Here is a 14,345-nt window from a genome sequence, read left to right on the forward strand (position 1 = left end):
GTGGATTGTGTTACACTATCTAGACACCATCTGGCTCTGTTTGGTTGTTGCTGTTGCAATCTTTAATTTTTGCAATATTTGAGTAGTCTCGGGAATCCCAGACCATGCTGGAACGTTGGTAATTTTGTGGGATGCAACCCGCCTGTCAAGAAACATTAATATTTGAGAGGTGGAGGGCAAGAGAGAGAGAGAGACAGAGAGAGAGAGAGAGACAGAGAGAGAGACAGAGAGAGAGAGACAGAGAGAGAGAGACAGAGAGAGACAGAGAGAGAGAGACAGAGAGAGAGAGACAGAGAGAGAGACAGAGAGAGAGACAGAGAGAGAGAGACAGAGAGAGAGAGACAGAGAGAGAGAGACAGAGAGAGAGAGAGACAGAGAGAGAGAGACAGAGAGAGAGAGACAGAGAGAGGGACAGAGACACACAGAGAAACACAGAGACACACAGAGACAAACAGAGACCTATATTATCCAAAGGTGACACAACTACTGACTGGCTGTCGATTGAATATTAGTAAAAATACCTGTTTTCACTGAGCAGCTTACTAATGTGATGGGGAACTCTGTCCTACTGCCTAACCCCAACGGTCTAGATCTGACGTCAGATTTAAACTGAAAACATACTGCAGCACAACAAACACAACAACAGATATTAATTTCCTGAGCCTGGGGGCGTGAGACGGACATCAATTTCAGCAGGGGGGAGGGAAAGAGAGGGGGGAGGGGGTTTATGCCTACGTTCCAAATGGCACCCTATTCCCTATATAGTGCACTACTTTTGACCAGAGTACATAAGGGTCTGGTCAAAAGTAGTGCACTGTGTAGGGAATAGGGTTCCAAATGTCCCTTTGACATGCGAAGAGGATCCCTGGTTCAGCTGGCAGGGACCAGGCTAAAGGCTCTAATTAATGTGACACCGAGACAGAAGGAAAGGCCACTTGAAGGCATCCTCATTACAAGCCTCCACCGAAGGCGGTGTGTTATGAGACATTACACAGCGTTTGCAACGTAGACATAAAAACAGAGGGAAAGGGACATTTGACACCCTATTCCCTACACAGTGCACTACTTTTGACCAGACCCTTATGTACTCTAAGGCGATGTGTTATGATACATTACACAGCGCCGAGGGCAGACATTAGCCATATGGTAATATGGTAACATCACATGAATGAAATTAGAGGTAATGTAAGACTCTATTTCTATCTGTTTGGGGGTATCATTTTATTTATTTTTTCATTGACAATGGTTTCACTATTGAAGTCATATCAAATATATTTTATGAAGCCCTTTTCACACCAGCAGTTCTCCTAAAGAGCTTTACAGACACCCAGCCTGAACCCCCAAAGAGCTTTACAGACACCCAGCCTGAACCCCCAAAGAGCTTTACAGACACCCAGACTGAACCCCCAAAGAGCTTTACAGACACCCAGCCTAACCCCCCAAAGAGCTTTACAGACACCCAGCCTGAACCCCCAAAGAGCTTTACAGACACCCAGCCTGAACCCCCAAAGAGCTTTACAGACACCCAGCCTAAACCCCCAAAGAGCTTTACAGACACCCAGCCTAAACCCCCAAAGAGCTTTACAGACACCCAGCCTGAACCCCCAAAGAGCTTTACAGACACCCAGCCTAACCCCCAAAGAGCTTTACAGACACCCAGCCTGAACCCCCAAAGAGCTTTACAGACACCCAGCCTAAACCCCCAAAGAGCTTTACAGACACCCAGCCTAAACCCCCAATGAGCTTTACAGACACCCAGCCTAAACCCCCAAAGAGCTTTACAGACACCCAGCCTGAACCCCCAAAGAGCTTTACAGACACCCAGCCTAAACCCCCAAAGAGCTTTACAGACACCCAGCCTGAACCCCCAAAGAGCTTTACAGACACCCAGCCTAAACCCCCAATGAGCTTTACAGACACCCAGCCTAAACACCCAATGAGCTTTACAGACACCCAGCCTAAACCCCCAAAGAGCATGCAATGGACAGGCAGCAGCACAGTGGCTATCGTATGGCACTACCAACGACTGTAGGCTATATTTGATTGACTGTATATGTAATGGTTTTCGAGTAATGTTAGCATCAGACATCAATCTACCGTCTGAAGGGAGTTTGTAACCTACTTACCTGTCCCTAACCCTAACCCTAGACCCCATTCTCGTCCTCATTGGTAACTGAATCTAAAGGTAAACCAGAGGTAAATCACAATTATGGGAAAAATATATTCCCAGTGTTGGTTTTCATCGACCAATAACATGTAACTTTTACAGTACAGGGGACATAATTTACTGTACTGCGAGGTGCGATTCAATCTATTTGATGTATGTGTCATTCGACCAATTCAGAGAGACCTCATGAATCATTCAACAGTCCAGAGATGACACCGGAATGGGCCAATGGTAGGCCCCCGGGGGCGTTCCTTCCGTACGTAACGTAACGCGCCCTCCTCCAGGGTAGGAAAACATTACGGACGGTGAGTGTGGACGGTGTCAGGAAAAATAGCTTATTGGAATTTTTTTTACTCCAGGGTAGGAATACTTTTTTTTGTGGTGAGGGGGTCTACATGTTTTGTTACAAGCACAAATCCATGTATCTGTCGTCTTGGAATTGAGTTGTAGTAATCTTCACGGAGCTTGTCTTCTCACCTGGGAGGACGCAGAGTCCCGTCAGCTGGCGGTCGGGATAACTATTTCCGCCGTGTTATTCGTGGTATGACGGCTAGCTGATAGCTGGGACCGCTGCAATGCTAGGTGGTAATGAGCCAGATCGCTTTTTTTTAGCTGAAACAGTTTAAGTGGATATTAAAAGGTACGTAGCGTTCACACATGTTAGCTACTCCGTCTAGTCCTAGCAAGTAGGTGGATATGCTAACTTAATGTGCGTTAAACCAGCTCAAGTTTCAGCTAGTGTTTGCTGCAAGCTAGCCGAGTAGCATGTTATGGCTAGCTTTTAAGGTTTTCACGTTCAAAGTCCCATTGATTTAGCTGCTGTCTGATTAGCTAGTTAGGTAGCTAAGATAACAAGCTAACCGTAGCTAGATATCCATCCTTGGCTGAAGCCTAGATTGAAACTAAGGTTAGTTAACGACACCTGGGACTCTCTCCAGTCTGTGTGGACCGATCCCAGGTTATCTATTCCTTTCCTCTTGGCTAGAGAATATACATTTAATTTCTATCTACTGTTCGCTACTTATCTACTAATATACATTTCATTTCTATCTACTGTTCGCTACCTGGATATGTAACTCTCAGGCACTGTAACTCAAAACGTGACCGATAGTAATCACTGATTGAGTGACATGTGTATGTAGCCAGTTGTAGCGGACACCGCCAGTGGTGCCAGGTTGTCACTTATTAGAGGTTTTTAATGGGACTCGGTGTTCTGGGAATCCGGTGACGCCGGGGGATAGCCCTGTAACGGTACCCCCGGTTGTTTTCTCTGCTGGCTAATCCAGATTTTTACATGACACTTTAAGTTAGTTTTATATTTTTATTAGTCAAGAAGACTATTTTATTGACAGGCAACAGTCATCATATGAATGATGTTTTGTTAGGTGACAATGGTGCTAGTTATCTGGCCATTTTTTAAATATGGTTTTGCAAGGATAATGCATGATGGGTCCAGTACAGTTACTGCTCTGGACCAGGTGCATCGTGGGTCAGTACAGTTACTGCTCTGGACCAGGTGCATCATGGGTCCAGTACAGTTACTGCTCTGGACCAGGTGCATCATGGGTCAGTACAGTTACTCCTCTGGACCAGGTGCATCATGGGACAGTACAGTTACTGCTCTGGACCAGGTACATCATGGGTCAGTACAGTTACTGCTCTGGACCAGGTGGATCATGGGTCAGTACAGTTACTGCTCTGGACCAGGTGCATCATGGGTCAGTACAGTTACTGCTCTGGACCAGGTGCATCATGGGTCAGGTTACTGCTCTGGACCAGGTGCATCATGGGTCAGTACAGTTACTGCTCTGGACCAGGTGCATCATGGGTCAGGTTACTGCTCTGGACCAGGTGCATCATGGGTCAGTACAGTTACTGCTCTGGACCAGGTGCATCATGGGTCAGTACAGTTACTGCTCTGGACCAGGTGCATCATGGGTCAGTACAGTTACTGCTCTGGACCAGGTGCATCATGGGTCAGTACAGTTACTGCTCTGGACCAGGTGCATCATGGGTCAGTACAGTTACTGCTCTGGACCAGGTGCATCATGGGTCAGTACAGTTACTGCTCTGGACCAGGTGCATCATGGGTCAGTACAGTTACTGCTCTGGACCAGGTGCATCATGGGTCAGTACAGTTACTGCTCTGGACCAGGTGCATCATGGGTCAGTACAGTTACTGCTCTGGACCAGGTGCATCATGGGTCAGTACAGTTACTGCTCTGGACCAGGTGGATCATGGGTCAGTACAGTTACTGCTCTGGACCAGGTGGATCATGGGTCAGTACAGTTACTGCTCTGGACCAGGTGCATCATGGGTCAGTACCAGGTGCATCATGGGTCACTGCTCTGGACCAGGTGCATCATGGGTCAGTACAGTTACTGCTCTGGACCAGGTGCATCATGGGTCAGTACAGTTACTGCTCTGGACCAGGTGCATCATGGGTCAGTACAGTTACTGCTCTGGACCAGGTGGATCATGGGTCAGTACAGTTACTGCTCTGGACCAGGTGGATCATGGGTCAGTACAGTTACTGCTCTGGACCAGGTGGATCACAGTACAGTTACTGCTCTGGACCAGGTGCATCATGGGTCAGTACAGTTACTGCTCTGGACCAGGTGCATCATGGGTCAGTACAGTTACTGCTCTGGACCAGGTGCATCATGGGTCAGTACAGTTACTGCTCTGGACCAGGTGCATCATGGGTCAGTACAGTTACTGCTCTGGACCAGGTGCATCATGGGTCAGTACAGTTACTGCTCTGGACCAGGTGCATCATGGATCAGTACAGTTACTGCTCTGGACCAGGTGCATCATGGGTCAGAACATGATTCATCTGCTGATGATTAAACAAATCTAACGGTATTCTAGCTAAATTGTAATACTGGTAGTATAGTTTTAGGACGTGGTGTGGTGTGGTGTGGTGTGTTATGGTGTGGTGTGGTGTGTGTGGTGTGGTGTGTTATGGTGTGGTGTGGTGTGTTGTGGTGTGGTGTGTTGTGGTGTGTTATGGTGTGGTGTGGTGTGGTGTGGTGTGTTGTGGTGTGGTGTGGTGTGTTATGGTGTGGTGTGGTGTGGTGTGGTGTGGTGTGTGTGTGGTGTGTTATGGTGTGGTGTGGTGTGGTGTGGTGTGTTATGGTGTGGTGTGGTGTGTTATGGTGTGGTGTGTTATGGTGTGGTGTGGTGTGTTGTGGTGTGGTGTGTTATGGTGTGGTGTGGTGTGTTGTGGTGTGGTGTGGTATGGTGTGTTGTGTTGTGGTGTGGTATGTTATGGTATGGTGTGTGGTGTGGTGGGTGTGGTATGGTGTGGTATGGTGTGGTGTACCCCAAGGAATGGGGAGTGGAATGGCCAAATGACGATTTGAGATCCACAAGCTATGATGACAGTCTTTCGTTTCAGTGGTCGTAGTCCAAATAGAGTAGTCTTGTCATAGCGGTCTAAGAACAGGTATTCTGCTGTGGATTTGCCCATACTGTATGTGTATATTTTCACCTTTGTGTGTGTGTGTGTGTGTGTGTGTGTGTGTGTGTGTGTGTGTGTGTGGTGACATACAAGTCACAGGTACGACTGCAGCATTTGGGGTGTGTTCTTTGCAGCAGGCAGCCCCCCCTCTGCTCTCCCTCCAACGTGTAACTCTGTTCCTTTCTCCTCTATAGGTTGTTCGAGACAAAGGATAAGGAATACCTGGTTTTTGTATGATTCTGGAACGGTATTCTTCACTACATTTACCAGAATGCACAGCGGCAGATGTGACGGCCACCGAGGCAGAGATTCCACAAGCCTTCAATGTGTTTGTTCTGGATGTTTTTGAAGGCATGTCTCCTCCACCGCGAGAGAAACCACTGACTTTGGATTGTCCCCCATTTTCTATTTTTCGGATCAAATATTAACTATGTGTCGACGCAGCAGCTTGGGTTTGTTTGGACACATTTAACACGTTGAAGTGAGTCGGACGGGAAAATCAACAAAAAGGAAACGCCAGTAAAACATAAAGGATCCTTTTCCCCCTAAAGAAATATCATGGCATCTGTGTGGAAAAGATTACAACGTGTGGGGAAACATGCGTCCAAGTTTCAGTTCGTTGCTTCCTATCAGGAGTTGATGGTGGAATCCACCAAGAAATGGTTAGTTGGGACATTGACTACACACACACACACCACACCACACACACACAGGAAGGGCTGGTAGTGAGTGTTGTAGTGTTTAGGTAAGGAAATAGACAGTAGAGTTGGGACACAGGCTGCAGATGTGTTTCAGTAGTAGCGTGCCCTGAGTCACTGGCATTCTAACACGCCTGCGATCCGGGACAGATGTTAACGTGTTGGGGAATGGCATGACAAAAATGCCTGTCTTCGAGCGAAGAGATGGGAGGAGAGGGGATGGGAGGAGAGGGGATGGGAGCTACTGTCAGAACAGTTTATTGTGTTCTCAGAGGGGTGGGTTTGACTCTCTTCTCAAGAAAGGCTCTGAGGGGTGTGGGTTTGACTCTTCTCAAGAAAGCCTGTCTGAGGGGAGGGGTGTGGGTTTGACTCTACTTCTCAAGAAAGCCTGTCTGAGGGGAGGGGTGTGGGTTTGACTCTTCTCAAGAAAGCCTGTCTGAGGGGAGGGGTGTGGGTTTGACTCTACTTAAGAAAGCCTGTCTGAGGGGAGGGGTGTGGGTTTGACTCTACTTAAGGAAGCCTGTCTGAGGGGAGGGGTGTGGGTTTGACTCTACTTTAGAAAGCCTGTCTGAGGGGAGGGGTGTGGGTTTGACTCTACTTAAGAAAGCCTGTCTGAGGGGAGGGGTGTGGGTTTGACTCTACTTAAGAAAGCCTGTCTGAGGGGAGGGGTGTGGGTTTGACTCTACTTAAGAAAGCCTGTCTGAGGGGAGGGGTGTGGGTTTGACTCTACTTAAGAAAGCCTGTCTGAGGGGAGGGGTGTGGGTTTGACTCTACTTAAGAAAGCCTGTCTGAGGGGTGTGGGTTTGACTCTTCTCAAGAAAGCCTGTCTGAGGGGAGGGGGTGTGTTTGACTCTACTTAAGAAAGCCTGTCTGAGGGGAGGGGTGTGGGTTTGACTCTAAAAAAGCCTCCTCTGAGGGGAGGGGGTCCTGTTTGACTCTAAAAGCCTCCTGAGGGGAGGGGTGTGGGTTTGACTCTACTTAAGAAAGCCTGTCTGAGGGGAGGGGTGTGGGTTTGACTCTACTTAAAAGCCTCTGAGGGGAGGGGGTCTCTCCTTGACTCTCGCTCTAAAAGCCTGTCTGAGGGGAGGGGGTGTCTCCTTTGACTCTACTCTAAAATCTGTCTGAGGGGAGGGGTCCTGGGTTTGACTCTAAAACCTCCTCTCTCCTCGCCTCGCTCTAAAACCTCCTCTCTCCTCGCCTCGCTCTAAAACCTCCTCTCTCCCTCGCCTAAAATCTCTCTCTCTAAAATCTCCTCTCTCCTCGCCTCGCTCTAAAATCTCCTCTCTCCTCGCCTCGCTCTAAAACCTCCTCTCTCCTCGCCTCGCTCTAAAACCTCCTCTCTCCTCGCCTCACTCTAAAACCTCCCCTCGCCTCGCTCTAAAACCTCCTCTCGCCTCTCTCTAAAACCTCCTCTCTCTCTCCCTCTCTAAAACCTCCTCTCTCTCGCCTCGCTCTAAAACCTCCTCCTCGCCTCGCTCTAAAACCTCTCTCTCGCCTAAAACCTCTAAAACCTCCTCGCTCGCTCTAAAACCTCTCGCCTCTAAAACCTCCCCTCTCTAAAACCTCCTCTCGCTAAAACCTCTCTCTAAAACCTCCCCTCTCTAAAACCTCCTCTCTAAAACCTCCTCTCGCCTCCCTCCTCTCGCCTCTCTCTAAAACCTCCTCTCTAAAACTCTCTAAAACCTCCTCTCGCCTCGCCTCTCTCTAAAACCTCCTCTCGCCTCGCCTCTCTCTAAAATCTCCTCTCTCTCGCCTCGCTCTAAAACCTCCTCTCTCCTCGCCTCGCTCTAAAACCTCCTCTCTCCTCGCCTCGCTCTAAAACCTCCTCTCTCCTCGCCTCGCTCTAAAACCTCCTCTCTCCTCGCCTCGCTCTAAAACCTCCTCTCTCCTCGCCTCGCTCTAAAACCTCCTCTCGCCTCTCTCTAAAACCTCCTCTCTCCTCTCTCTAAAACCTCCTCTCTCCTCGCTTCGCTCTAAAACCTCTCTCCTCGCCTCGCTCTAAAACCTCTCTCTCGCCTCGCTCTAAAACCTCTCTCCTCGCCTCGCTCTAAAACCTCCTCTCGCCTCGCTCTAAAACCTCCTCTCGCCTCGCTCTAAAACCTCCTCTCGCCTCGCTCTAAAACCTCCTCTCTCTAAAACCTCCTCTCGCCTCGCCTCTCTCTAAAACCTCCCCTCTCTAAAACCTCCCCTCTCTAAAACCTCCTCTCGCCTCGCCTCTCTCTAAAACCTCCTCTCGCCTATCTCTAAAACCTCCCCTCTAAAACCTCCTCTCGCCTCGCCTCTCTCTAAAACCTCCTCTCGCCTCGCCTCTCTCTAAAACCTCCTCTCGCCTCGCCTCTCTCTAAAACCTCCTCTCGCCTCGCCTCTCTCTAAAACCTCCTCTCGCCTCGCCTCTCTCTAAAACCTCCTCTCGCCTCTTTTTTGTTACTTTAGTTTATTTAGTAAATATTTTTACATTATTTCTTGAACTGCGTTGTTGGTTAAGGACTTGTACTGTAAGTAAGCATTTCACGGTAAGGTCTACACCTGTTGTAATCGGCGCATGTGACAAATTTGTTTTGATATGCCTTCGTCAGGGTCTTCTGTCAGGGTCTTCTGTCAGGGTCTTCTGTCAGGGTGTTCTGTCAGGGTCTTCTGTCAAGTCCCTGAGTCAGCTTTCAGAGAAAGTCAATCCAGAAATCTGCTCTTCTGTTTACCACAGCATTTCCTGTCTCCAAAAGCCACAACCTTTCTCTCAATTCAATTTAATGGCTTTATTAGCATGGGAAACATATGTTAACATTACCGAAGCAAGTGAAGTAGATAATAAACAAGAATATTTTAACAATAAACATTATACTCACACACTCTCTCCGTCTCTCTTTCCGTCTCTATCCCCTCTCTCTCTCGCTCTTTCTATCGCCCTCTCTCGCTCTTTCTATCCCCCTCTCTCTCCGTCTCTATCTCTCTCCGTCTCTATCCCCCTCTCTCTCCGTCTCTATCCCCTCTCTCTCTCGTCTCTATCCCCTCTCTCTCTACGTCTCTATCCCCCTCTCTCTCTACGTCTCTATCCCCCTCTCTCTCTACGTCTCTATCCCCTCTCTCTACGTCTCTCTCTCTCTCGCTCTTTCTATCCCCCTCTCTCTCTCTCTCTCGCTCTTTCTATCCCCCTCTCTCTCTCTCGCTCGCTCTTTCTATCCCCCTCTCTCTCGCTCGCTCTTTCTATCCCCCTCTCTCTCTCTCGCTCGCTCTTTCTATCCCCCTCTCGCTCTTTCTATCCCTCGCTCGCTCTTTCTATCCCCCTCTCGCTCTTTCTATCCCTCGCTCGCTCTTTCTATCCCCCTCTCTCTCTCTCTCTCGCTCGCTCTTTCTATCCCCCTCTCGCTCTTTCTATCCCCCTCTCGCTCTTTCTATCCCCCTCTCGCTCTTTCTATCCCCCTCTCGCTCTCTCCGTCTCTATCCCCCTCGCTCGCTCTTTCTATCCCCCTCTCTCGCTCTTTCTATCCCCCTCTCTCGCTCTTTCTATCCTCCTCTCTCACTCTTTCTATCCCCCTCTCTCGCTCTTTCTATCCCCCTCTCTCGCTCTTTCTATCCCCCTCTCTCTCTCCCTCCGTCTCTATCCCCCTCTCTCTCCCTCCGTCTCTATCTCCCTCTCTCTCGCTCTTTCTATCCCCCTCTCTCTCTCTCGCTCTTTTCTATCCCCCTCTCTCTCTCTCGCTCGCTCTTTCTATCCCCCTCTCTCTCTCTCTCGCTCTTTTCTATCCCTCTCTCTCGCTTTCTATCCCCCTCTCGCTTTTCTATCCCCTATCCCCTCTCGCTCTTTCTATCCCCCTCTCTCTCTCTCCCCTCTCGCTCTTTCTATCCCCTCTCTCGCTCTTTTCTATCCCCCGCTCGCTCTTTCTATCCCCCTCTCGCTCTTTCTATCCCCTCTCGCTCTTTCCCCCTATCCCCCTCTCGCTCTTTCTATCCCCCTCTCGCTCTCTCCGTCTCTATCCCCTCTCGCTCTTTCTATCCCCCTCTCTCGCTCTTTCTATCCCCCTCTCTCGCTCTTTCTATCCCCCTCTCTCGCTCTTTCTATCCTCCTCTCTCGCTCTTTCTATCCCCCTCTCTCGCTCTTTCTATCCCCCTCTCTCGCTCTTTCTATCCCCCTCTCTCGCTCTTTCTATCCCCTCTCTCTCTCCCTCCGTCTCTCTATCCCCTCTCTCTCTCTCCCCGTCTCTATCCCCCTCAATCTCCGTCTCTATCCCCTCTCTCTCTCCGTCTCTATCCCCCTCTCTCTCCCTCCGTCTCTATCCCCTCTCTCTCCCTCCGTCTCTATCCCCCTCTCTCTCCCTCCGTCTCTATCCCCTCTCTCTCCCTCCGTCTCTATCCCCCTCTCTCTCCCTCCGTCTCTATCCCCCTCTCTCCCCTCCGTCTCTATCCCCCTCTCTCTCCCTCCGTCTCTATCCCCCTCTCTCTCCCTCCGTCTCTATCCCCTCTCTCTCCCTCCGTCTCTATCCCCTCCCTCTCTCTCCCTCCGTCTCTATCCCCTCTCTCTCCCTCCGTCTCTATCCCCCTCTCTCTCCCTCCGTCTCTATCCCCCTCTCTCCCTCCGTCTCTATCCCCTCTCTCTCCCTCCGTCTCTATCCCCTCTCTCTCCCTCCGTCTCTATCCCCTCTCTCTCCTCCGTCTCTATCCCCTCTCTCCCTCCTCTCTCTCTCCCTCCGTCTCTATCCCCCTCTCTCCCCTCCGTCTCTATCCCCCTCTCTCCTCCGTCTCTATCCCCCTCTCTCTCCCTCTCTCTATCCCCCTCTCCGTCTCTATCCCCCTCTCTCTCCCTCCGTCTCTATCCCCCTCTCTCTCTCTTTTCTATCCCCCTCTCTCTCCCTCCCGTCTCTATCCCCCTCTCTCTCCGTCTCTATCCCCCTCTCTCCCTCCGTCTCTATCCCCCTCTCTCTTTTCTATCTCCGTCTCTTCCCCCTCTATCCCCCTCTCTCGCTCTTTCTATCCCCCTCTCGCTCTTTCTATCCCCCTCTCCTCTTTTTTCTATCCCCTCTCTCTCCGTCTTTCTATCCCCCTCTCTCGCTCTTTCTCTATCCCCCTCTCTCTCTCTTTCTATCCCCCTCTCTCGCTCTTTCTATCCCCCTCTCTCGCTCTTTCTATCCCCCTCTCTCGCTCTTTCTATCCCCCCCCTCTCTCGCTCTTTCTATCCCCTCTCTCGCTCTTTCTATCCCCTCTCTCTCGCTCTTTCTATCCCCCTCTCTCGCTCTTTCTATCCCCCTCTCTCTTTCTATCCCCTCTCTCGCTCTTTCTATCCCCCTCTCTCGCTCTTTCTATCCCCCTCTCTCCCTCTCTTTTCTATCCCCCTCTCTCGCTCTTTCTATCCCCCTCTCTCCCTCCGCTCTTTCTATCCCCTCTCTCGCTCTTTCTATCCCCCTCTCTCGCTCTTTCTATCCCCCTCTCTCTCCTCTTTCTATCCCCCTCTCTCCGCTCTTTCTATCCCCCTCTCTCGCTCTTTCTATCCCCCTCTCTCTCTCTTTCTATCCCCCTCTCGCTCTTTCTATCCCCTCTCTCGCTCTTTCTATCCCCCTCTCTCGCTCTTTCTATCCCCCCCCTCTTTCTATCCCCCTCTCTCTTTCTATCCCCCTCTCTCGCTCTTTCTATCCCCCTCTCTCGCTCTTTCTATCCCCCTCTCTCGCTCTTTCTATCCCCTCTCGCTCTTTCTATCCCCCTCTCTCCCTCCGTTCTATCCCCCTCTCTCCCTCCGTCTCTATCCCCCTCTCTCTCCTCCGTCTCTAACCCCCTCTCTCCCTCCGTCTCTATCCCCCTCTCTCTCCGTCTCTATCCCCTCTCTCTCTCCGTCTCTATCCCCCTCTCTCTCCCTCCGTCTTTCTATCCCCCTCTCTCTCCTCCGTTCTATCCCCCTCTCTCTCTCCGTCTCTATCCCCCTCTCTCTCTCCGTCTCTATCCCCCTCTCTCTCTCTTTCTATCCCCCTCTCTCGCTCTTTCTATCCCCCTCTCTCGCTCTTTTCTATCCCCCTCTCTCGCTCTTTTCTATCCCCCTCTCTCGCTCTTTTCTATCCCCCTCTCTCGCTCTTTTCTATCCCCCTCTCTCGCTCTTTTCTATCCCCCTCTCTCGCTCTTTCTATCCCCCTCTCTCCCTCTTTCTATCCCCCTCTCTCTCTCTTTCTATCCCCCTCTCTCGCTCTTTCTATCCCCCTCTCTCTCTCCGTCCCCTCTCGCTCTCTCTCCCGTCTCTCGCTCTTTCTATCCCCTCTCTCGCTCTTTCTATCCCCCTCTCTCGCTCTCTTTCTATCCCCCTCTCTCGCTCTTTCTATCCCCCTCTCTCGCTCTTTCTATCCCCCTCTCTCGCTCTTTCTATCCCCCTCTCTCGCTCTTTCTATCCCCCTCTCTCGCTCTTTCTATCCCCTCTCTCGCTCTTTCTATCCCCCTCTCTCGCTCTTTCTATCCCCCTCTCGCTCTTTCTATCCCCTCTCTCTCTTTCTATCCCCCTCTCTCGCTCTTTCTATCCCCCTCTCTCTCCTCTTTCTATCCCCCTCTCGCTCTTTCTATCCCCCTCTCGCTCTTTCTATCCCCCTCTCGCTCTCTCTATCCCCCTCTCGGTCTCTCTATCCCCCTCTCGGTCTCTCCGTCTCTATCCCCCTCTCGCTCTTTCTATCCCCCTCTCTCGCTCTTTCTATCCCCTCTCTCGCTCTTTCTATCCCCCTCTCTCTCTCTTTCTATCCCCCTCTCTCGCTCTTTCTATCCCCCTCTCTCCCTCTCTTTCTATCCCCCTCTCTCCCTCCGTCTCTATCCCCCTCTCTCCCTCCGTCTCTATCCCCTCTCTCTCTCCTCCGTCTCTATCCCCTCTCTCTCGCTCTTTCTATCCCCTCTCTCGCTCTTTCTATCCCCCTCTCTCGCTCTTTCTATCCCCCTCTCTCTCTCTTCTCTATCCCCCTCTCTCTCTCCCTCCGTCTCTATCCCCCTCTCTCTCCCGTCTCTATCCCCCTCTCTCTCCGTCTCTATCCCCCTCTCTCTCCGTCTCTATCCCCCTCTCTCTCCGTCTCTATCCCCCTCTCCCTCCGTCTCTATCCCCCTCTCTCCCTCCGTCTCTATCCCCCTCTCTCCCTCCGTCTCTATCCCCCTCTCTCCCTCCGTCTCTATCCCCTCTCTCGCTCTTTCTATCCCCCTCTCTCGCTCTTTCTATCCCCCTCTCTCGCTCTTTCTATCCCCCTCTCTCGCTCTTTCTATCCCCCTCTCTCGCTCTTTCTATCCCCCTCTCTCTCGCTCTTTCTATCCCCCTCTCTCTCGCTCTTTCTATCCCCCTCTCTCTCGCTCTTTCTATCCCCCTCTCTCTTTCTCCCCCTCTCTCTCGCTCTCTATCCCCCTCTCTCTCTCTCCCTCCGTCTCTATCCCCCTCTCTCTCTCCCCCGTCTCTATCCCCCTCTCTCTCTCCCCGTCTCTATCCCCCTCTCTCTCCCCGTCTCTATCCCCCTCTCTCTCCCCCCGTCTCTATCCCCCTCTCTCTCCGTCTCTATCCCCCTCTCTCTCCCGCTCTCTATCCCCCTCTCTCGCTCTTTCTATCCCCCTCTCTCGCTCTTTCTATCCCCCTCTCTCTCTCTTTCTATCCCCCTCTCTCTCCCCCTCTCGCTCTTTCTATCCCCCTCTCTCTCGCTCTTTCTATCCCCCTCTCTCTCGCTCTTTCTATCCCCCTCTCTCTCTTCTTTCTATCCCCCTCTCTCTCTCCCTCCGTCTCTATCCCCTCTCTCTCTCCCTCCGTCTCTATCCCCTCTCTCTCTCCCCGTCTCTATCCCCTCTCTCTCTCCCCGTCTCTATCCCCCTCTCTCTCCGTCTCTATCCCCCTCTCTCTCTCCCCTTCTCTATCCCCCTCTCTCTCTCCCCGTCTCTATCCCCCTCTCTCTCTCCGTCTCTATCCCCCTCTCTCCTTCTCTATCCCCCTCTCTCTCCTTCTCTATCCCCCTCTCTCTCTTCTCTATCCCCCTCTCCTTCTCTATCCCCCTCTCTCCTCTCTCTATCCCCCTCTCTCTCCTCTTTCTA

The 14,345-nt window shown here is 51.2% G+C and overlaps 1 protein-coding gene across 1 annotated transcript in view; it reads left to right on the forward strand.

Annotated features, from left to right (window-relative positions):
* Positions 1 to 2,478: 2,478 nt before the first annotated feature.
* ehbp1 (EH domain binding protein 1) overlaps positions 2,479 to 14,345 on the forward strand; it is a 447,197-nt gene continuing 435,330 nt past the window's right edge. Inside the window, 2 exon segments of the mRNA XM_065022884.1 lie at positions 2,479 to 2,807; positions 5,826 to 6,293. Of these exon segments, the coding sequence (XP_064878956.1) occupies positions 6,190 to 6,293 (104 nt within the window). The 5' untranslated portion in view covers positions 2,479 to 2,807; positions 5,826 to 6,189.

This window comes from Oncorhynchus nerka, linkage group LG10, assembly GCF_034236695.1.
Source record: "Oncorhynchus nerka isolate Pitt River linkage group LG10, Oner_Uvic_2.0, whole genome shotgun sequence".
NCBI classification, from domain to species: Eukaryota; Metazoa; Chordata; class Actinopteri; order Salmoniformes; family Salmonidae; genus Oncorhynchus; species Oncorhynchus nerka.